At 63.9% G+C, this 22,348-nt stretch overlaps 3 protein-coding genes across 3 annotated transcripts; 1 reads left to right on the top strand and 2 right to left on the bottom strand.

Annotated features, from left to right (window-relative positions):
* Positions 1-390: 390 nt before the first annotated feature.
* On the bottom strand, positions 391-5,812 carry MPND (MPN domain containing). The gene is made up of 13 exons (XM_058658097.1): positions 5,646-5,812; positions 5,296-5,567; positions 4,301-4,537; positions 3,139-3,262; positions 2,915-2,999; positions 2,704-2,800; positions 2,428-2,500; positions 2,168-2,244; positions 1,681-1,849; positions 1,512-1,582; positions 1,239-1,328; positions 743-835; positions 391-659 (listed from the first exon to the last, which is right to left on the bottom strand). The coding sequence occupies exons 1-13, from the start codon at positions 5,650-5,652 to the stop codon at positions 573-575; spliced, it is 1,482 nt and encodes a 493-aa protein (XP_058514080.1). The 5' UTR covers positions 5,653-5,812; the 3' UTR covers positions 391-572.
* A 2,091-nt stretch (positions 5,813-7,903) lies between these two features.
* STAP2 (signal transducing adaptor family member 2) lies at positions 7,904-11,813 on the top strand. The gene is made up of 13 exons (XM_058658101.1): positions 7,904-8,212; positions 8,752-8,823; positions 8,917-9,030; positions 9,283-9,339; positions 9,611-9,711; positions 10,033-10,161; positions 10,407-10,476; positions 10,591-10,693; positions 10,793-10,858; positions 10,945-11,121; positions 11,214-11,306; positions 11,401-11,478; positions 11,662-11,813. The coding sequence occupies exons 1-13, from the start codon at positions 8,111-8,113 to the stop codon at positions 11,724-11,726; spliced, it is 1,227 nt and encodes a 408-aa protein (XP_058514084.1). The 5' UTR covers positions 7,904-8,110; the 3' UTR covers positions 11,727-11,813.
* A 182-nt stretch (positions 11,814-11,995) lies between these two features.
* Positions 11,996-20,950, bottom strand: FSD1 (fibronectin type III and SPRY domain containing 1). The gene is made up of 13 exons (XM_036498051.2): positions 20,782-20,950; positions 19,912-20,007; positions 19,683-19,814; positions 19,037-19,138; positions 17,666-17,688; positions 17,433-17,554; positions 16,817-17,026; positions 14,346-14,444; positions 13,773-13,932; positions 13,475-13,554; positions 12,923-13,174; positions 12,385-12,473; positions 11,996-12,278 (listed from the first exon to the last, which is right to left on the bottom strand). Exons 1-13 carry the CDS (start codon positions 20,794-20,796, stop codon positions 12,168-12,170), a joined length of 1,491 nt encoding a protein of 496 aa, XP_036353944.1. The 5' UTR covers positions 20,797-20,950; the 3' UTR covers positions 11,996-12,167.
* Between the last annotated feature and the right edge of the window lie 1,398 nt (positions 20,951-22,348).

A 22,348-nucleotide genomic window follows, 5' to 3' on the forward strand; every position in this document is an offset into this window, starting at 1 on the left:
CTGGCAATGGGCCCCGGCCCCCACTCCCACATGCCCCAGCCTTGCACAAGCTGCCTGCTAGCTTGGAGCAGCCCGTGTCCACCCATCCCCCCTCACCACAGGCTCCCCGAAACCAGCACCCACCTCGTTGAGCACCGCTCAGCTTTTTAACCACCCCCACCTCAGGGGCTCTGCCCCAGCACAGCCACCCCACACCGGGACCATGCCCACAAGGCCGCGGTCGGGCACCGAGGCCCTGCAACCATGACCAAGGCAGGCAAGCTCACACAGCCCGAGCTCTGCCCAGACCAGCAGGGCCCCGACCCCTGCACCCACTCCCTTACAACCTGATTTAAGGGGCACCTGAGGCCCCTTGCCGCCCCCACGCACCATGGGAACCAGTCACTGCACTCATGGCTGGGGCGGAAAGATGTGCCCTGGTCTTTTTGTAAGAAAAAGTATTAAATGTTTCTTTCTACAGCCCCTTTGCCTCGTCCCGTGCCCACCCAGCCTGCCTGCCCGCCCCGCAGCTGAGGGTACCACGGGTCAGGGGCCTGAGCTGCTTGCCTCGGTTTATCCTGGGACCGGGGCGCTCAGCTGCCTTGCCTCAGGATCCTGTGCACCTGATCCAGCACGTGGCCCAGGCCCTGCTCCGTGGGCGTCCGGCTGGCCAGTGAGATCTGAAACAAATGGACCTGGCACCTCAGGCCTGGCAGCACGGGGGCTCCTGGGCACAGGCAGCCACAGGGGCGGTGGCACCCACCTTGAGCTTGTCACGGTACGTGTGCTCCTGGCTCCACGGCTCCTGGAACCGCACAAGGTCGGGGGCCCCCTTGTAGAACTCGGCCAGCAGCATCTGCAGGGTGGGAGCGCCATGGGACCCCCATGGGCCACACGGGGGGCCCTGCACCGCACATTCCAGGCCAAAGGAGCCCCCTGGAGGGCAGGACTGGGCTTCTGGCAAAGCAGTGGCAGCCATGCCTCATGTGGGGTTGCCTGCCACCCTGCTGGCTGGCTGGAGGACGTGGGCCACACTGGGGACACCCCATGCCCAGGAGGCTCTGTGGCCAGGCCATCATGAGCGACTCAGTCTCTCTCTGAAGTGACTGTTCATTTATTTCGATAGAGAGTTCACTCCCCAGATCAAGAACGTAACAGCAGCCCCCCAGAAGGGGCAGGAGGCAGCTGATCCTGTGCCCATGGGCGCTCCCTGAACCCCCGCTGTGGGCCACCCCGCCCCCTCCTGCCGGTCAGCTCACCATCTCCTGGAGGACGTCATTGGTCAGAAAGCTGTCCTGCACGTAGGCCACCTCCACGTCCATGGGGATGCCGTAGTCCCCGGGCCTTTGCTGGGGACGCACGGGCCAGTGAGAGGCCGGGCCTGGCGCGTGGTGTCGGGACCCCCCTCCACCCCGAGTTCTTCCTGCCAGAGGTGACCTCTGACCCTGGGGGGCATCACTCAGCTCAGGTTTCCACTTCTGACACTGGGCCCTGTGCGACGCTCCCCACCCCACAGCCCAGCACCCACCTACCTCGGGGGGAGGCATCACCCAGAAGGGCGAGATCTTGGACTCGGGCCCCGGGTTGCCAGTGTAATAGGGAGCTGGAGGGGGAGAGGACAGAGAGGTTCTTGGGGTTGGGTCTGTACCCCCTGCCCAGAGCAGGGCCCCAGCTGCACCCCCACCTGCCCGGGGGGCTCACAGCAGAGCAGGGCCAGGCAGGGCTGGAAGCCGTTGCTGGAAGCCTGCAGGCGCAGCTGGAAATCCATCTGCGAGTCAATGTCCTGCAGCGAGGGCACCGCCGGGCTGTGCGGGTGGCTGTGGTACCAGCCCACCAGCGCCAGGCCGCGCAGGAAGAGGCTCTGGTAGATCTGTGGGTTGGGAGAGGCGCCCTCACAGCTGTGCCCCCCAGCTCCAACACCACCCCCATACACACAGCCCGAGTCCCCCCCGCATCAGACACCTGCACACACTGTGGACACAGCCAAGTTCACAGGCACTGAGCCTGGAACCCAAGCGGGGCAGGTGGACGGAGCGTTCCTAGGTGCCAGAGGCAGGGAGAGCCTGCCATGAGGGATGCTCACAGGACGCTCGGCCCAGGGCCGGGGACCCTGCTGGGCGCTATGTTCAGGGCTCAGCACACCTCAAGGGGGATGGGCGCGCACCGGGAGGGGGTGGCAGACACTCACCTCCTCCTCGATGGTGGCCGCGTTGTCCACGTCTCCGAGCCGGCTCCGGCAGGGGAAGGCCCTCAGCACCGTGAGCACTGCGGGGAGGAGTGGGGGAACTGGTGCTGACCCTCATCCCCACCCAGCCCGGCCCTGACCCACACACACACACGGCTCGGCCCGGCCCGGCTCTGACCCAGACCCAGGCTCCAGTCCCAGGCTGGACCACAGCACAGCCCGACCCTGATCCTGACCCGCCTCCGCCCCACCCTGCAGCTCACTCTGCGTGTTGATGTCCCAGCGGCCGCCCAGGTAGCCCACGACCTCGCTGCGTGTCAGGTGGCTGTGGAAGTCCTTGGGCAGGGTCAGGGGACGGGGAAGAGAAGGTTACACTGCACTGCAGGTGCCGGCCGCCTCCCTGCCTGTGCGCTCTAAGCAATCACCTGCTGATGGGGGCCGAGTGTCCTGCCCCCCTCGGGCTGACACTGAGAGGACCCCCCAGGCCTGGAAGCCATCCCTCACATACACCACCCATGGGCGGAGGCGGGACCACTCACCAGCAGGAGCAGCACATTGCTGGAGACAGCCACATTGAAGGGCTGGAACTTGTTGATGGCTGCAAAGGACGTCACTTCCACCAGAGTGTGGGGGTTCCTGCAAGGCCCCCCAGCACCACAGCCTCAAACACCCCTGCCCGTCACGGCCCTGAGCGGCCATGTCCCCACCCTGCTGCTCCTGGCTCCGCTCCTGGGGGCGGGCAGGGCTCACCTGGCCGAGTCCCGGCTGCCCAGCGTGCAGTAATGGACCGGCACCCGGATCTTGCTGTCCACCTGCTTGCCGGGGGGTGTGGCCTCTGGAGGGTCGGGGGAGGGAAGAGGAAAAGGTGGGAGTGTCACCCCAAGTCGGGAAGTCACGGACCGAGGTGGAACAAGGAAGCCAGGCGGCCAGCGCAGTCCAGTTACCGGGTCCCTGGAGGCAGGCCGGAGCCTCACCTGCTTCCACGGGGCTCTTCCCCGGGGGTCTTCGACCCTTGTCCTCCGCCGAGACCCCCGCCAGCACCTCCTCCTCCTCTTCCTCCATCAGCAGCTCCTCCTCCTCGCCTTCACTGGCCGGGCTCTGCAGGGCAGGGGAGCACAACACCCTTTCGTGCCTCAATCATTCCTCGCGTGCCCACTAGAGGGCGCGTGTGAGCAGAGCCGGTGTGCGCCCTCCAGTGGTCACCTCCAGGATTGCACTGCGACCCCCAGACCACAGCCATCTCTGCCCCATCGCGGTGCCATGGGGGCACCCCACACCTCACTGTGACCCCTCCTTGCCACGACCTGGGCAGCCCCTGCCCTCCTTGGTCTCAGCAGCGTCTGCCCCCACTTCTCGGGGAGTTCTGTCCTCACACGGATACAGACTGGGCCCCCTCCAGTCCTGGGCACTGACCCACTGATACCTGGCCGTGTCTTCCCCCAACTCCAAACTTGGGGTCCAGCAGGGGCTGTCTCCTTAAATTTGTGCTTCCTGCACCCCAACGTGGTGGAAGGGAACACCAGCCACCTGCTTGCTTACTCAGGACCCCAATATTTTTGGTCCCACCACAAACCCCATCACCCTCCCTCTGTGGCTGCCTGGCCCCTGGGAACAACTGTGAGGGACCTGCCTGCACTGGGGGGTCCCTCACCCCGTCTGTGCCCTCTGCTGCAGCCCCCAGCGAGCGCCCGAATCAGGATGCCTCCCTGCTCAGCGCTCGCACGCAGCCCTCCTGGGCATCTCCCACCAGCAGATCTCCTCCCTGCCCAGCAGCCGCGGGGAGCGCCCAGGCTGCCCCTTCCCCACCTCAGTCAGGCCAGGCCCACGTAGCTCGGCCTCTGCCTCAGCACCTGCTTCCTAAGCCTCCCACACACAGGCGTCCTACCTGGGCCTCCAACAGGGGCAGGTCCCCACTGAGGTGCACTACTGGCCGCCGCCACCAGAGGACGCGCAAGTCAGGACCCACGGCTGCCCAGGCGCACCTGCCCTCCTCCTGCCCTCCTCCTGCCCTCCTCCTGCCCTCCTCCTGCCCCCAGCGACTCTTCCTCCCACACTTGAGGCTCCCACTCACCCCAGGGCCGCTCTCCCCTTCCAGGCCCCTGCAGGGTGCAGGGTCCAGCGAGGTGCAGCACCCACCTCGTCTGCAGCGGCCGGGGGCACGTGCAGTTGGTGGCGCCGCAGCCACGCGGCCTTGTATCTGTCCAGTTTCTGGCCTTTGTACTTGACCGAAGCCCAGCCGCACCCCGACTTCTTGGCCGGGTTCACCAGCTTCTTGCAGTGGGTGGCCCAGGCGCTGGGCGAGTTGAACACCTGCCCCGTTTCCTGCCATAGGATTCGCCCGTCCGGCTGCAGGTCCCCCACAAACTTCTTCCCCTGCGGAGACACCAGAGCCCACTCCTCCAGGAAGTCCTCCCAGCTCACCCCCACCACAGCCCTCCCTCCTCCTAAACTGGGGACACCCCTGCATCCCGGGGTCCTAATCCAGTACCCCCATAACACACACACACACACACACACAGCTGGACCAGCAGGTGTCCTGGTCATGAAGGTCCGTATTGGGATAGGAGGAGAACACAGACTTTTAACAGAAATAATAGAGATTTTCGGAAATCCACGCAAAAGGAGAGACCCACCCGCCCAAGCTCAAGGAAAGAGGGGTGACTTCCAACTCCTGAAATAAAGTCTTCTTTAAAAACGCATTTACATTAAAAGGCAGAGCCAGACAGAGAAGGGAAAGCGAGCGCGCTCCCGCAAGACTGAGCGGTCATCCGCTGGCCACGCCCCCAAGTGGCCGCAGCGGACAGGGCCCGAGGCAGGAGCCTGGAGCTCCATCCGGGTCTCCCCGGTGCGCAGCCAGGGCCCAAGCACCTGAGGCCTTCGCAGAGGCAGCCACGCCGGCCCCTAGATCCACCTGTTAAAGCCAGAATCCCACGCACCTGTCTCAGTCCCTCTCCTGCGCGCCTGCGCCCTGTAAGCCGCCTGCGCCCTCGCCCCCCACCCACACAGGGAGGAAACACACCCCGTTTTCCACCCAGAGGACACGACCCGCGCGCCTCCGCATCCCCCCCACGCACCCAGGGGGTGCGGTACGGGAGCGCGGAGTCGGGGTGGAGGGGGTCGTGCGTCATTACCAGATAGTAAATGGACAGGACCCCCGATCCGGGCTCCAGCAACGCGTCCTTCAGCAGCACCCGCAGGGTCACCGCTCGCCGGGTCAGCGCGCCCCCGAGGCCGCTGGAGCCCCCAGACCCGGCCGTGCCGCCGCCGCCGCCGCCTCCGCCTCCACCGCCGCGCCCACCGCCCGCGCCCGCCGGCCGCTCGGGGTCCTCGGCCTCCGCTTCGTCCTCGTCCTCATCCAGCGTCCCCTCGCCCGCGCCGCCCGCGGGGGACAGCGGCTCCGGAGCTGCGCGCAGGAGGACGCACTCGCCGCGTGCAGCCGGGCCCCCCAGCCTCCCCGCGCCCCCCGCGCCCCCCGGGGTACCTGCCATGACCGCTCCGCCCCGCGCGCCCTGCGCGCCGCCGGCTCTGTCTTCCCGGTACGTGACGCAGCCCCGCCCCGAGCGCAGGGGGCGGGGGGCGCACGAGGAAACGGAGATCTCCGGCCTCGCGGGCGGGGCGTCAGCCCTCAGGGCCGCCGAGCTGGGGATGCCGGGGTTGGCGGGCAGACCCCTCCAGTGGCCCGCGCACGGCCACCCTGGCCACGCCTGGGCCCACCCGCCACCTGCTAGGCCGCAGCCTGGGGTCGGCGGGGTGCGAGCGGCCGCAGCCTGCGGGGACGAGCGAGGAGGGACGGGGTGCCGCTGCCGCTGCTGGGGGGGGGGTGCTCCGGGCTGGATGGCGCGGTGGTCGCGGGGGCAGGTGGCGGCTGCAGGCTCGCGAGGGTTAACGAGCTCCCGGGCCTGTAGCAGCTGGACCTGTGATTGGGGACGCCGGGAGCCAATCATTCCCAGACCTGATTCTCGAACAGCCAATGAACCCCAGGGATCGCGCTGGCCCAGCTAAGATTTGCGCGCGCGGGGTCCGCACTGGCCATTGTCCCCCTACGCCTGGACCCGGGCACGCTGCGCCCCGAACGGAGGCGGAGCAGGGCACCGTGGGGTCGCAGGTGCACGAGGGAGAGTGAATGCCCTCTTCCAGTTAAAGCGCTTGGGATGCCGCGCAAGTCCGGCCCGGCCATCCGAGGGGCATTGCCTGATCCCCTGCACTGCCCCATGACCTTGAGGCAAGGCCTCCCAGCGCCCCCCTACGCCCCTCTGCCCAGGCGGACCCTGGCAGGCCTCGCCCTGGGCCTCAAACACCATGCCTGTGCACCTGCCAGCCCTTGGCACACACCTAGCACCCTGAGCCACAACAAGTGCGCCCACCTGCTGCTCTTGACCCCCACCTGGCGGGGCTCAGCGAGTGGGTGGGGCTGGCCAGGGTCCCGCAGCAGCTCCAAGAGTTCAGCCTGGAGCTTCCTCTGGGTCTCTCTGGGGGTGCAGTGTCCCAAGCCTCTGCTGCTTTCCCAGACCACAAGCAGGGAGCTGGATGGGAAGCGGGGAAGCTGGGATTCGAACTGCCCCTCATATGGATACTTGGTGCTCTTGGTGGCAGCTTAGCATCACCGCACCTGTTCTCCCACCCCCTCCACTGACCTTCAAACTCTAGTTTTTGCATGAACTTTGTGAGGCACCCTGGCGTGTAGGCAGCTCGGTCCTGTCACTCTGGGGGGGAACAGTCTTGGCTGCCGGTTTCAGATAGGCTCAGCTCCGGCTGTTGGAGCCATTTGGGGAGTGAACCAGTGGATGGAAGATCTTTCTGTCTCTCCAATAAAAATAAATAAATAAACCTTTTTTTTTTTTTAAGGAGGGGGGCATGGAAACCTGCAGTCCCAGATGATGTCACTAACGGACTGTGCCCAGCGTCCAACAAGAAATTAACCCCAATGTCATACCAGCTCTGGCAGAACATTCTGGAACTCTGGATGATGCTGGTACCTGCTGACGTGAAGTCCAGGGACAGCAGAGGCCATGTCCCTCCTGAGATGAACATCACGACCCCGAATGAGAACCTGAAACAGGCAAACTAAACCCCGTGACCAAGCGGGGTGTCTGGTGGGCCTGATGGAGCTCCTGGTTCCTGGTTCCTGGCTGGTCGCTCAGGGCGTTTTGAGGAGTGAACCAGTGGATGGAACATCCCTGTATGTGTGTGCTTGTCACTCTACCTTAGAAACAGGAGAGGAAGGGGCCCCAGCGCGGTAGCCTTGTGGCTAAAGTCCTCGCCTTGCAGACACCGGGATCCCATAAGGCTGCTGGTTCTAATCCCAGCAGCCCCGCTTCCCATCCAGCTCCCTGCCTGTGGCCTGGGAAAGCAGTGCAGTGGAGGACGGCCCAAAGCCTTGGGACCCTGCACCCGAGCGTGGGAGACCCGGAAGAGCTCCTGGCTTCAGATTGGCGCAGCTCTGGCCGTGGAGGCCACTGGGGGAGTGAATCATGGGATGGAAGATCTTCCTCTCTGTCTCTCCTCCTCTCTGTATATCTGAATTCACAATAAAAATAAATCTTTTTAAAAATCTTCCTGTCTCCTCTCTGTATATCTGACTTTCTAATAAATTTTTTTAAAAAAAAATCATGAATAACTATGTATGAATTTCAGTTTCCCAGCAGGGTGGGGGAAACAGGTGCCCTAGGGGGTTGCACCTGGCAGGCCTGCCTACTGCACTGCCCACCAGGTACCGCCTCCCCTCCAGTTCTAAGTTCAAGGCTTGGCTCTGGGGCCAGGCTCAAGGAAGCCTCAGCCCCGCCCCGTGCCCGGCCCCCCTCACCCTGGCCCAGCCCAGCCCAGCTCAGCGCCAGCTGACAGCCGAGGAGAAATTCCCGGTGAAGCTGTTGTCTCAGCTTCCTGGCCCAGCCGGGCACCAGCTGGACATAGGGGCCGGGCCACAGGACCCCCCCTCCCCAGCTGGCCATGGCCTGGGCCACCAGCCGCCCCCGGGGCGCCAGGGCCAAGGGCTTCGTGCCTTCACACTACCATGAGAGCTTCCTGGAGAAGCAAGAGTTCAGTAGCCAGGTGAGGAGGGGTGTCAGGGGCAACTCCGGGGAAGGCAGCCCATCTCCCAGCCACCCCATGCTGCCCCCACCGGCCTAGGAGGGGAAGAACGCCTGGGGCCCTCGGTCGGTCCGCCCCCCTCTGGCTCTGTCCCCCGTGCCTCTCGGACATAAACAAGAACAGAGATTTCCTCCCTCCGGGAAACGGGACGCCGCCTTCTGACCCTCCCTGCTTCCTTGTCTTGGGCCTGGCCCAGCTCTAATTGCATAGAATCCTTGGTCCTGCCAGGGCCAAGTTCAGGACAGGTGACGGGACACGCAGAGTCAGCCCAGGAGCCGTGCCCGTGTGTGTGGGCCCTCTTTTAGGGGTCACCTCCATTCCCAAATCTGGGCTCTGGGGGAGGAGGGCCAGCAACATTTGAGCAGAAATCCAAGGAAGTTGTGACATGATGACTGAGGAAGGAGGTGCGAGGGGCGGCCAACAGGCAGAGGGCACGTTCAAGGCCCTGGGGCAGCAGGAGGGGTGCCCTCTCACTTGCCCCTCTCCTGCCACCCCCCCAGGAGTACAGGAAGTTCTGGGCAGGCCTCCTGGGCTGTGACATCTTCTTCTACCCCAGCAACCGGGACCTCCAGGTAAGGACGGGAACGGAGCGGGGTGGGGGCCAACCCCAGACATCCCAAGGGGAACCTGCAGCCCGTGGTGAGGACCCGTTTCTGGACCTGTAGCCGGTGGAGAAGCTGGACCTTCGAAGGTTCGTGAAGCTCACGGATGCGGGACCTCCAGGTGAGCCTGCCACCTGCTTCAGCCTGGTCCTCCACAACCAGGAGGTCAAGCTCAAGGTAGGGGCTGCAGGGCGGACACACACTGGCCATGGGTCAGTCACAGGACCTCCCCGGGAAGCAGTGGGCAGGGCTGGGCAGGGCAGGGCGGGGGGGCTTGGCATGCGGGGCCTAGGGCCTGGGCACGGACGGCTGTGTGTGGAGGGGGTGCGGAGCCCACCATGCGGAGGTGAGGGCAGCTTTCAGGACAACACCCAGCGTTTCCTGGACGCCGTGACCCCCTCCACGCGCCCTCTGCCCCTCCCTCGACAGGCAGAGAGCGTCGAGTCCCGAGAAGTGTGGAAAGGATTCATTCTCACCGTGGTAGAGGTAGGCCCCCGTCCGGAGCGCCGCCCGATGCCCTGCAGCCCCCCGCAGGCTGCACAGCGTGGGGTCAGCTGCTCCCCAAGAGAGCTGGCACTGAGCCCCCAACACACCTGGCACTGAGCCCCCAAACACGTGGAACTGCCCACACGCCTGGCACATCACCCATGCACCGCAGTGCCTCCCCGTCCCTCCCCGTTCCTCCCCTCAGGACCCCCGGCTGCACCCCCGGCCCCCCGACACCCCTGCCCGGCCCTGACTGCCCGCTGTCCCCCAGCTCCGCGTCCCGTCCGCCCTGACGCTGCTGCCCGGGCACCTGCACATGATGGCTGACGCGCTGGCCCAGGAGGAGGCGCGCCGCGCCCTCGAGGTGCCCTCGTGCGTGCCCCGGGGTCAGGGTTCAGAGGGCAGAGTGCAAGGCCATGGGAGGGAGGAAAGGGGCGGAGCCGAGCGCGGGGAGTGGGCTCAGGGGGCGTAGCCATTGTGGGAGGCGGGGATCAGCCGTAGCGGGTGTGGCCTGCTGGGGCGGGGCAGCTGCGGGGCGTGCCCTGTTGATGGGCGTGGCTCAGTGGAGGGGCGGGCTCAGACGCAGGGCGTGGCCCTTTGTGGTGGAAGTGGCTCTAGGGGCGTGGTCCCACGCGGTGGGCGTGGTTCGGTGGGGGCGTGGCCGGCCGCCTGCGAGCCCCGCCCCCTCGCCAGGTGCTTCCTCCAGGTGAGCCGGCTGGAGGCGGAGCTGCTGCTGGAGCGACACCCCGAGTGCGGGAACCTGTTGCTGCGGCCGGGCGGGGCGGGCGGCGTGTCGGTCAGCACGAGGCAGGCGCTGCGGGGGTGAGTGCGCAGGCGCGGGGAGGGACGGGGCGAGCAAGCCAGGCCACGCCCACGCCAGGAGGGGCTGTCAGTGGACCCAGGGCGGGGCCAGGTCAGAGCCAGCACCTGGGTGGGGCAATCACAGCCACGCCCCCACACTGAGGGAGGTTTGCCAAAGGGTGGAATCCACTGGGACTCCGCCTTCCAGGGGCGTGGCTTTGCGGGTGGGCGTGGTCTTCACGTGCCCCGCCCCTCCACCTGCACAGGACGCCAATGGTCAAACACTTCAAGGTGAAGCGCCAGGGCCCCCAGTACATCATCGACATGGAGGAGCCGGTGAGTGGGAGGCCGGGGTCCCCAGGAGGGCACCGGGGGGCGTGTCCAGTGCTGACGATGACCCCACACCCCCCAGCCCTGACCGTGACCCCACACACATCTGCCCACCCCCAGTTCTCCTGCGCCTCGCTGGATGCGGTGGTCAACTACTTCGTGTCACGCACCAACAGGACCCTGGTGCCCTTTCTGCTGGACGAGAGCTACGAGAAGGTGCTAGGTGGGTCTGGCTCAGTTCTGGAACCTTCCTTGACCCTCCTACACCCATGCCAAGGGGACACCCTGGGCCAGCCCCCACCCCACGCCTTCTCTGTTGCAGGCTACATGGAAGCCGATAAAGAAAACGGAGAGAGAGTGTGGGTGGCGTCTGGGGTCCCGGGGTCAGGTGAGATGCTGTGTCTCACGCTCCTACCCCCGGATGCCTCCAGCGTGATGCGAGCGCCCCATCCGTGCACCCTCACGCCCCACCAGGTCCTTCACAGCCTGCAGGCGGGCCCAAGAAACCACCTCCTCCGTCCACCCCTGTGCCCAGCAAGGCCAAGCCGCCCTTGCCTCTGCCCCTGCCCCTGCCTCCGTGGCCCAGCCAGGAGGAGGACTACCTGACACCCACAGATGAGGCCCCGGCCGCGGACTACGTCAACCAGGAAGGTGGGGATTCAGGGTTGCTGAGCAGTGTGGCCTGAGGGGGGTGCGATCAGGCTCAGAACCCACATGGTGACGCCACATCTCTGTCCCCACAGTGTCCACCTCCACCCACCCAGCGTTCCCAAAGCCCCAGCAGTGCGGGGGAAGGCCAGACCAGCCCCCAAAGCCACCCACTGCACCCAAGCCAGGTAGGGGCGCCCCCCTTCCCTGCCCCACGCCCCCACCCCAGTGCTGGGACGGTGCTTCTCAGTCTCCGCCCTCACATACTGCTCTCTCTCAAAGTCCTGCACCGTGGACTGGCCAGGAAGGCGGCACCCTGGTCAGCCCCGACGGCCAGCCTGGCTCCTGCCTCCATCACAGGTGAGTATGGTCAGTGAAGTCAGGGCTCAGGCAGCATCCTGGGTGTGACCCACGAGGACGCTGCTACCCAGGCTTGCATTCTGGGTGGATGGGGGTGGGTGGACGCTGGATTCCGGGGGGAAGGCTGGGCCCAGCTAAGGCCTCAAGTACTGACCCCATACCTGCTCCCCTCGCCTGGTCCAGGGCTGGGATACGTGACCGCCGAGCTGGAAGAGAAGCTGAGAAAGCGGCGGGCGCTGGAAGACTGAGCCGGACGTGCCAGGCTGGGGCAGGGTGGGGATGGGGGTGGGTGGGAGGCCGGCCCCTTGTCCAGGATTAAAACTTGAGTGACCGGAGGCTTGAGTGTCAACCCATGGCCAGGGGTGGAGATGATGAGCACGGGAGAGTCGCGCCGGATGACCACCCCGTAGCTGGGCCCGTTCACTGCCAGCTCCTGCCCTGCAAGAAGGGGCTGGGGGGTGCCATTCACAGGCAGGACACCCCTCCCCGCCTCCCCACAGCACCAGGAACCCAGCCGTGCCGCTCGGCCAGTGTCAGACTTTTATTAAGGAGGTGAGTGGAGAGCAGGGCCCGCCCAGGTGCCCACTCCCTCGCAGTGACCCCCCGAGGAGGCATTAAGGCTCCTTAGCAGCAAGTGAGACCCCCCGGAGCCACCCCGAGCTGGCGGGGGGTGGGGGGAGGCCGGCGGCCTAGGTGAGGCTGGTGTTGGAGCTGCTTGTGGCACTGCCCCGTTTCTGCAGGCAGCGCACGCAGCTGGGCACCTGCAGGCCCGTGGTCACCTGGAAGCTGCCGCACCACACCTGGGGAAGGGAGAGGGCGGAGGGTTAGCCACCAGTGTGTCCCACCCACCCCCCAGCACCCAGAGGAGCTACCCCCACCCTGACATCCCAGGCCCAGGGGGCTCACAGTGAAAGCGGGCAGCAGTGGCTGCGTGAACTTGGCCTTGAAGGTGTGCAACAGCTGTTTGGTACGAGCATTGTAGAAGGACAGGAGGCCTGGGGGACAGGGCAGAGGCCAGGTCAGCAAGTGGGCAGAGCCTCCAGGGGGAAGGCGGGGCCTGTGGGGGAAGGCGGGGCCTGGGTGGGTGGAGCCTCCAGGGAAAGGCAGGGTTTCCAGGGGAGGGTGGAGCCTCCAGTAAAGGGCAGGGCCTGGGTGGGTGGAGCCTCCAGTGAAGGGCAGGGCCTGGGTAGGTGGAGCCTCCAGGGGAGGGTGGAGCCTTCATGGGGAGGGTGGAGCCTCCAGTGGAGGGCATAGCATGGGTGGGTGGAGCCTCCAGGTGAAGGCGGGGTCTGGGAGGGCAGAGCCTCCAGGGGAAGGCGGAGTCTCCGGGGAGGGTGGAGCCTCCAGACGAGGGTGGGGCCTGGTGGGTGGAGCCTCCAGGGGGCGGAGCCTCCAGGGGAAGGCAGGGCCTTGGAGTGGGCAGGGCAGGCTGGCCTGGGCCTACCTTGGTGGAAGTCGCAGTGCACACCGAGGCAGTCCGGCACGGGGGCATCCAGCACCTTGACCTTGTTGGCGTGCTTGGCCGTGAAGCTGACCTGCAGCCAGTTGTTGACGTGCAGGCACCAGGACGCCGCCGTCTTGCCCAGCTGCTCGAAGCGGCCCAGGCTGCGGTAGGCCACACCCACGCCGAAGGCCTTGCTGTCCGGCTCGTAGCGCACCTCCCAGTAGTGCTCCCCACCGTCGATGAGCGTGTCCCCTGTGGGAAGGCGGGAAGAGGTCTGGCTGGAGGACAGACAGAGAGGCAGGTGCTCCCAGGCAGCCTGTGGGCTCTGCTCATTCCCGCCACGACCCCCGGCCATTCACACCACATCCTCCAGAACCCAAGGGACCCCCGGTTTCCCTCCAGCCTCTCTCCAAGCCCGGTCTGGTTCTCCCCCAGCCCAGGCCAGGCTGGGCGATGCAGAGGGGTGGGGGGCCTGGCTCTCGTGGAGAGCTGCCCGGGCATTCTCCCAAGCCCTACCCGCCCTTGCCTTACCCAGCACCACCCTTGCCTTACCCAGCACCGTGTAGGATTCGGCTGTAAAGCGGTCCCGTCCCCCACGACCAGACGGCATCCTCTTTGGAGACGGGTTACCCCTGTGGATGGCAGAGGGAGGAAGTGTTGGTTCCCTGTGGGTGGGGTCCCCTGGTTCACACCAGGCACACAGGGTCACTCCCTGACAATATTCAACTCATTTCCCATCCAGGGAAATGCTGTTCACACCATAGCACCTGGAAAACTCCTAATCAACCATCAAAGCCCTATTTGAAATCTCTGCACATGCTGTGGGCTCCTCCCTCCAGCCCCTACCTACCTGGCGGGGGAATTGACGGGCGACGCCGTCCGGCCCTTGCTGTCCTTCTCTCGAGCCTTCATGTCCTGCACCTTCCCGCCCATGGCGTCCCACTCCACGGCGAGCTCGTCCACCCGCAGGTTCTGGTGGGATGTGGACGCATCCAGGCGGAACATGAACGCTGGGGCCGGGCAGACGAGGGAGTCATAGGGGCGGGGAATCCCAGAGAGACACAGAGAGAGGCGGGCAGTGACCATGGCAGACCAGGGACCGGACAGACACAAAGGGACGAGACGGAGAGAGAGGGCAGCGGACGGAAGCTCGGAGATGGAGGGCGGCAGCCAGGACTGGGCACGGGCTCTGGAGGCCTCTTCTGGCCAGCAGTCCTGCCCTCCCCGTCCCAAGAAATTATTTCAGGAAGTCGCTGCAGCATGCAGGATGTAGGCTAGAAAGCAGGGGGGACTTCCTGACCTCCCACTCAGGATAGGGTGAAATGTTTGTTGGAGGAGAGACCAAGCGAGCGAGGGACCAGGTGCCCTGGACACGAGATGGAAGTGGAGCCCAAGCCGATACGGGGGGCGGGGGGCCAATCACCTGGTGTTTCCAGGGTCACGGGCTCCGAGAACTCGCCTGCCACGGCCTTGTTACAGGCCTTCACTCGGAAGTTCATGAACTTCATGTCAAACTTGAGGCCTGGGAGGTGGGAAGAGGGTGGCATCACCATGCAGCCCTAGAGTCAAGCCCTTGGGGCCCCCTGCCCCGTCCTATGGAGCACCCCACACACAGCCCCTTCACTCCCACCCCTGTCCGGCCCTCCTCCCTGTCATCCACCTGCAGGGATGGGGGATTACCCGACTCCAGCCCTAACCCGGACTGCTGGCCATTCAGAATCACTTTATGACACAGAGCTGCAGTGATTGGCTCACAGTAGAGGCACCTGCCACAAGCTGGCCAATCAGAATGGGCCCTGGTTCTTGGGTCCTGAAGCTACAGCAGCCAGCTAGCTGGAAGCAGCTTGTTCCAGGATGCAGGCAACAGGGGCAGGAGAGCAGACAGACAGGGCCCTGGCTGGAAGCCCTGGACCCACCTCACATGGTTCCCTCCTGCTTGGGTACACCAGGGCCCTCGGATGAAAAAGTTCGGGACAGATGGAATTAAAAGTAACTATGTTGGGGCTAACATTGTAGGGAACAGACAAAACCGTGATGCCGACATCCTATATGGGTGCAGGTTTGAATCCCGGCTGCTCCAATTCCAATCCAGCTCCTTGCTAACGTGCCTGGGAACACAGTGGAGCCACCTGCACCAGTGAGGGAGATCCAGATGTGTTCCTGGCTCCTGAGTGGGCGTGGGGAGGGGTGGAATGAACTAATGGATAGGTGTCTGCCTCTCCCTCTCTCTGTATAACTCTTTTAAAATCTTTATTTATTTATTGGAAAGTCAGATTTGCAAAGAGGAGAGACAGAAAGATCTCTTTCATCTACTGGTTCACTCCCCAAGCGGCTGCAATGGCTGGAGCTGAGCCGATCTGAAGTCAGGAGCCAGGAGCTTCTTCCGGGTCTCCCATGTGGGTGCAGGGTCCCAAGGCTTTGGGCCGTCCTCGGCTGCTTTCCCAGGCCACAGGCAGGGAGCTGGATGGGAAGTGGAGCAGCTGGGACATGAACCAGTGCCCACATGGGATCCTGGTATAGGCAAGGCGAGGATTTAGCCACTGATTTAGCGCGATGCGCCCCATGTTGACTTTCAGGTGAACAAAGCTTGAGCTGTTGTGCGATGCTGAGATGTGCGTGTGGTCACTTCACCCTCGCCATCTGCTGCACTGACATCCCATCGGGCACACAGCCCAAGCTCGCTGCTGCCGCCCCTCCCTTCTCCTCAAGCTGCACTATACCTGGTCCACACACACCTCCCGCCCCGCCCTGGCAGGTCCCATCGGCCAGCCCTGCCTGGCTGACCAAGGCTGTACTTCTGCACTCAGCTCAGGGGCCACAGCCCTGGGCTCTGCCAGCTCTGCCATCTGTGCCCCTGCAGGCCGTCACAGGGTCAGGGTGACTCAGCTCAGACCCCTCGGTCCAGCAGCCTCTTCCATGCTGCCCCACTGGGTGCCCACCCTGCAAACGTTCCCTAGAAGCCACCAGCACTCCCAGTTCTGACACCTGCTATGGCTCCCTACGCCTGCAGGGCCCAGGCTGTTCTTGATGGCTTTGAGTGATTTCACAGGTGAGCCACACCCAGCACTCCCCAGGAACAGGCAGGAGGCTGTGACGTGGGAGCCCCAGAGCGGACCTACACTTAGACCAGGGCAGTGGTGGACTGTGGGCACCCAGGGACACTCCCTGCAGGCACCACGCTGGGTCTCAACCCACACGGCTGTGCCAGCTGCCACCACACAGAGCAGCTGGGTGAAGGGAACCCAGCCCACATCACGTGCTGTTTACCGTTTACGCATGCGACACCCCGTGCGCTTGTAATTGTCTTAATAGAAAATGACAGGTGGCGTGCGGAGGGCGGTGCGTGGGAACAGGGTTTATTTAAAAAAAAAATGGGGGTGCCAATGTGGATCCCTGGAAGGAGCGTATTTCAGGAGTTCTCAGGCTGCCTGGCAGCTCGGCCCTGCAATTAGCAAGCTCATCATTAACCATGCGTACTAATTGCAGCCAGTCAGCTACTCACGGCGCAAGGCGGGAAGGTGGTAGTTAGCATGTCAGCCAGGCCCCGCCCCTTGGGGCTTCCCCTGGCTTAGGGCTGTGTTTGCAACTCATTAAGGGGTCCCCAAGTTCTTCCCCCTCCCCTCCCTGGCCCTCACCAGCTGGAGGAAATCTCCAAACGCTTCCAATGCCTCCCCGGATCCTGGAGGTGCTGAATATATTAGTGAATGTGTGAACAAGCAGAAAGAGTAGCTGCCTGACGGAATGAATCGGTGAATGAACAGGGGCGTAAATGAAGAATGAGTGGGTGAATGGATGAGTGGGTACATCGGAGAGGGGGGTGACTGAACCATGAGGACCCTGTGAGCACCCTGGCTGCTCTAGAAGGTTCTAGGCCCCAACCCGGCAAGGCCTCACCTGTCAGCGTGTACTCCGTCTGCCGGATGCCTTCCACCACCATCCAGGGCTGGTCCTCCTTGAGGCGGGGCGGGCCCTCGAAGTTGGTGCGCCGGTACTCCAGCACGTAGTGGTCGATCTTGCTGTCCTCGTCCGGCATGCGCCACACCAGCGTCACACAGTTGTCAGCCACCAGGGACTCGGTCAGGTCGATCACAGGGGCGCTGGGCACTGGCCGGGACAGGAGTGAGGGCAGGTGCATGTGGGTCAGGAGTCAGGGGGTCAGGGCTTGCTGCCCTCTGGACTCTGGGGTTCAGGTACTAAGCCTTCGACACCCCCTTAGGACACCCTGGCTCAGAATGTCCTGAAATTCTCTACAAGTTGAGGGCGTAGATTTCCCCAGCCAACAGAGCTGGATGGGTGGGGCCTCCTCATGTCTCCACCCTGTGTGGGTGGGGCTTTCCAATGCCCCACCCTAAGTGGGCAGGACTTTCTCAGGGTTCCTCCCTGGTGGGTGGGGCCTTCATAAGACTCCACCTCATAGAGGCGGGGACTCGTCTGGGTTTCCAGGGGCCCCAAGCCCTTCCACCGCCTTCCTGGTCCCCCAGTGAACCCCACTGGAACCCCATCCTCTCACCAGGCAGGAACTTGAGTGCCTGCAGCAGCTGCCGCTCCTGGGCAAAGTCCACCATGAGGTGGCTCATGTTGTCGCTGACCTTGGCTTTTAAGGACAGGCGGAAGGCAGGGGCCATGGTCACCCTGCAAGGAAGGCAATGGGCTGCTGGGGACGCCCAGGACGCCCCTTCCCCATGCTCTCTACCGGCCAGGTCCCCTCCACCTGGGCAATGGGGGGTACACCCAACATCTTACCCATCTTTGATCTGCTTGGCAGCCTAGAGAGGGGACAGAAAAAAAAAGGCAGATTGTGTCGACTGCCAGAGGGACCCACTATGCAAAGGGCAAGACAGGCCCGGCAGTATTTCCAGCCCCGCAGTATTTCCTCCTTCTAGTGCCCCAACACCCATCGGTTCCTCCCAGTGAGTTCATTTCCAGAGAAATGACAACAGATTTTTTTTTTAATTGGAAAGGTCAGATATACAGAAAGAAGGAGAGACAGAGGGGAAGATCTTCCATCTGCTGGTTCACTCCCCAAGTGGCTTCCATGGCCGGAGCTGAACAGATCCAAAGCCAGGAGCCAAGAGCTTCTTCCAGGTCTCCCACATGGGTACAGGGTCCCAAGCCCTTGGGCCATCCTCAACTGTTTTCTCAGGCATATTAGCAGGGAACTGAATCTGAAGTGGAGCAGCTGAGACTCGAACCAACATCCTCATGGAGTGTTGGCACCACAAGGCTGATCCAGTCTTTAAGCTTTCAAAAAGTACTTGTTCATTTCATCTCTGCTCCCCAAACGCCTGTGGGGAAGCTCCTGGCAAGAAATGCAGCCCAGGGCCCGACAGCATGGCCTAGCGGCTAAAGTCCTTGCCCTGAACGCACCGGGATCCCATATGGGCGCCGGTTCCAATCCCGGCTGCTCCACTTCCCATCCAGCAACCTGCTTGTGGCCTGGGAAAGCAGTTGAGGACGGCCCAAAGCTTTGGGACCCTGCGCCCGTGTGGGAGAACCGGAAGAGGTTCCAGGTTCCCGGCTTCGGATTGGCACAGCACCGGCCATTGCGGTCACTTGGGGAGTGAATCATCGGACGGAAGATCTTCCTCTTTGTTTCTCCTCCTCTCTGTGTATCTGACTTTGTAATAAAAATAAATAAATCTTAAAAAAAAAAGAAAAAACGCAGCCTGGGTCCCCCTGTGAGGGATTCGGTAGCCTGGCCCACACCGGCTGCCCCTTGGGGTACACATTAGCCTTGAGCTGAGGCTGAGGTCAGCAGAGTTGGGACTCCAATCGTGACTCCCACCTGGATCACAAAGTTGTCAACAAGCCTCTTCCCGAGAGGGCTCGGGGCAAGTTGCTGGCACAGCCGGCGAGCTGCAGCTGGGGACACCTGCATCCCACACTGGGTGCCTGGTTCGAGTCCCGACTGTGGCTCCTGACCCCAGCTTCCTGCTCACGTGCACCCTGGGAGGCAGCGGTGACGGCTTGAACCCCTGGGCTCCTGCCACCCACGTGGGAGACCCGGATGCAGCTCCCGCCTGGCTAAGCCTTCAGGGAGTAAGCAGTGGACAACCTCATGATGGATTTTTTTTTGGTCTGGCTGCGGCAAGGGGAGTTGGAGGGGACCCCTACCTGTGGGAAGTCGTGGCTGTCGGTGGCCTGCAGCGTCTGGTTGGCCGTTTCCAAGAGTTCCTCAGAGCTCTCCAGTGCCCGTGTGCAGGCTGCGAGCTGGTTCTGTGGGGCGCACAATAGGGTCGCCATGGGGGCCAGCAGACAGCTTGCCTCCCGCCACCGCGCCCTCAGGGCTCCCCAGGCCTCCAGGGAGGTGGCACCCGAGGGGGGGAGGGCTCCTGGCAGCCAATCAGAATCGCCTAGGGAATTCTATTCCTTAAACCTTCACACCTGAGTCCCCGCCCCGCTCCTCCCCCCACTACCCCTAGACACACATATTCAGGGACCTGGAAATCTCAACTGTTAGAAAGTTGGGGTAGAGGGGGGACTGGGTGCAGCCACAGTGACCGCAGCTTAGCGCCCCACGGGAGCCATGGGAGGTGTCAGATGGAGCGGAGTGGTGGGAACAATGGACGTGGAGAGGGGGCAGCTGAAAATGGGCGGGGAAGGAACACAGCCAGTCGCAGGGTGGGCTGGGGGAGGCAGGATTAAGAGGAAGAGCAGCCGATGGGGGTGTGGGTGGGAGGGTGGAAAGGGCTGTGGCTGGGATGGGCGTGGGGTGTTGGCCAATGAGCTGTGTTGGGTCCTGCCCCTCCTCCCCAGGCACCTGCAGCTCGTAGGTGCGGCTGGCCCGGTCCTGTTTAATCTTCATCAACATTCCTTCCTTGAGTTCCTCCAGCAGAGAGAACAGGGACTGGAACTCCGCCTCCAGGTCCTCCTGCACCTTGGTCGAGTTGGCCTGGACAGGTCCCCGCGCCCAGGGGCATTCCGGTGAGGGGTAAGCTGAGGCCAGCCCCCTCCGCCGGCCCCTCCCCGTCCCTCCTGTCCCTCCTCACCTCCACGTTCAGCAGCATCTGCTTGAGGGAGTAGATGAAGCTCTGAATCTCCTCGTTCTTCACGGCCAGCGTGGTGATGATTTTGCGCAAGGCCTCCTGCTCCCACGCGGAAGTGCAAACACACACAGAGGCGCCCGCCGCCCGTGAGCGCCGCTGCGGGGTCACGCCCCACCCACTTTCACCTCCAGCACCTGCCACAGCTGCCCCCCTACCCCGGCAGGCCCAGTGAGCAGACAGACGCTGGCACCTTGAAGCCCACCTGCCCCTGGATGCCCTGGGGACCTACATCCTGCAGCCGGGCAGGAGCTGGCCAACAGGGAAGAGATGCCTGTAGGGAAATGAGCTAACCTGGGCAAAGAGGCGCTCAGGGAAGTGGGCTAGCCTGGGATATGAGGTTGCCTAAGGACGGAGACACCTGAGGGTGCCCCGCCTGGACAGAGGTGGCACTGGAGGAAGTGGGAGTTGGGGAGGCCCGGGGGGAGGGGGTGATGTGGTGAGGGGTAAGCGAGGTCTCCAGGTAAGAGGATGCGGAGGAGAAGGACGTGGGGGCTGTAGGGGGTTTGCGCTCCCCATGGGACCCTCTGCTGGGGGCGCAGAGTGGATAGGGTCAGCACGGAGCAGCCAGGGCCACCATACCTGGTCCACAGCGGGGGTGGAGGGCATGGGGGAATGGGGTCAGGGCTGGGACCAGGACCCTGGGCTGAGTGGGGGGCCATGGAGGGGACAGAGTGGAGGGGGCCTGCGCCCCAAGTCGGGTGGAGCTGCGGCGTGAGGCGGGGCCTCGGCCTTGGCGCAGTCGGGGAGGACGCTGCGGCATCACCTGGTCCCCTGCCCGCGCCCACCCCGTGCGCGCGCCCTGCCCCGTCCTACCCTCTGGTCCTCCATGGCTGCACCCCGGGTCACCCCGGCTGCGTCCGCGGGGCCCCTCACGCGCTCTCCGTCCCCAAACCTGCTGCCTGGGCCGCGGCTGCGAGCCAATGGCCCGCCGAGCCCTCGCCGCCGCCGCGCCCCCGGTCAGCGCTCCATCACTGCGCGCATTGCGCAGGCGCGCGCGCTGTCTGCTGCCGTCTGGGAAATGTAGTCCCGCGCCGGGCTCGCCCCCCACCACAAGCCCGGCCACCAACCCGGGCCTGGGGCGCTGCTGGCGACGGAGACGTGATAGCCGGAAACCCCAAACCCGGCACTGAGGCCGCAGGACCGCCTGACCCATTCGTGCCTCCCCTGAATACGCCCACTCAGTGCATTGGAGCCCACTCCCCATCACCCTGCCCTGATCTGGCCTTTGACACCCCCCCTACACACACACACACTTTAAAGCCTTCAATATCGCAGCAGGTGCTCGGCCTTCAGCATCTTCCTTCCTTCCCTCCATGGGGCAACGAACTCCTACACGGCTCTCAAAACCCGAGCGTCTCTCCCGAAAGCTTTCCTGTCTGTCCCTAACAGCCGGGGCCTAACAGAGACGGGGGATCGCCAAGTCAGGACCCCAGTTCATCAGCAGGAATACAGACTCAATGCTCATCGAACAGAAGAAAAACTTCAGGAGATGCTGGCGCTGATTCACCAAGTACCATCATCACCCATTGGCCGCATGGGACATACTATCCCTTTGAACCTAAAGGAAGACATTTGAGCAGGGGGCCACACCGCGGCTGTTGGTGTCAGTACCTCCCAGTGCCCCAGTTCGAGTCCTGGCTCTGACTCCCAGCTCACATACACCCTGCGAGGCCGCAGGTGACGGCTCAGGTCCGTGGGTCCCAGCCACCCACGGGGGAGACCAGGATGGAGTTCCTGGCTCCTGGCTGCAGCCTGGCCTGGAGCTGTCCACTGTGGGCATTTGGGGAAGTGAAGCCGCAGATGGAAGATTATCCTTTTTCCTTCTCTAACTCTGCTTTTCCTGTAAAAATGAGTAATTCTAGAAGAACCAAGGGAATCCACATAACCCACGTATGGCTTCTCAGTGGACAAGCGAATGATGACAAACAGGGAAGCCCAGTTCTAGAACCTTGGAGCTGCAGTGGGAAAGCCCACCTTCCCACAGGGAGCACCACTTTCCCCAGCAGCCCAGTCCGCCTCCCCATTCCACCGAGGAGCTAGCTGAGGGCCACACGTGTCCATCGCTGGCCACGGGTGCCCCCTGCCGCCTGCAGAGCAGCTCTGTGCAGGGCTAGGGGACCCCCAGACCCTTGGGACAGACTCCTGGCACATGGCCAGCCACCCCCCACAGCTGGCTGATGGTGAATCCGATGGCAATAAGAAGGGGGCCAATTACCAATTAGCAGAGGCTGTGGGGTGCGGCAGGGGAGGGGGCGCCCGGCTGTGTGGCAGCTGCGAGGAAGGGAGGGCAGTGGGCATGGGCACCCGGCCAGCTCCACACAGCTGCCTGCCATGCCTCTGCTTGCCAGAGCTGGGGCCTTATCCCACTGTTGCATGCGGG

The sequence above is a fragment of the Ochotona princeps genome, chromosome 33, assembly GCF_030435755.1.
Source record: "Ochotona princeps isolate mOchPri1 chromosome 33, mOchPri1.hap1, whole genome shotgun sequence".
NCBI classification, from domain to species: Eukaryota; Metazoa; Chordata; class Mammalia; order Lagomorpha; family Ochotonidae; genus Ochotona; species Ochotona princeps.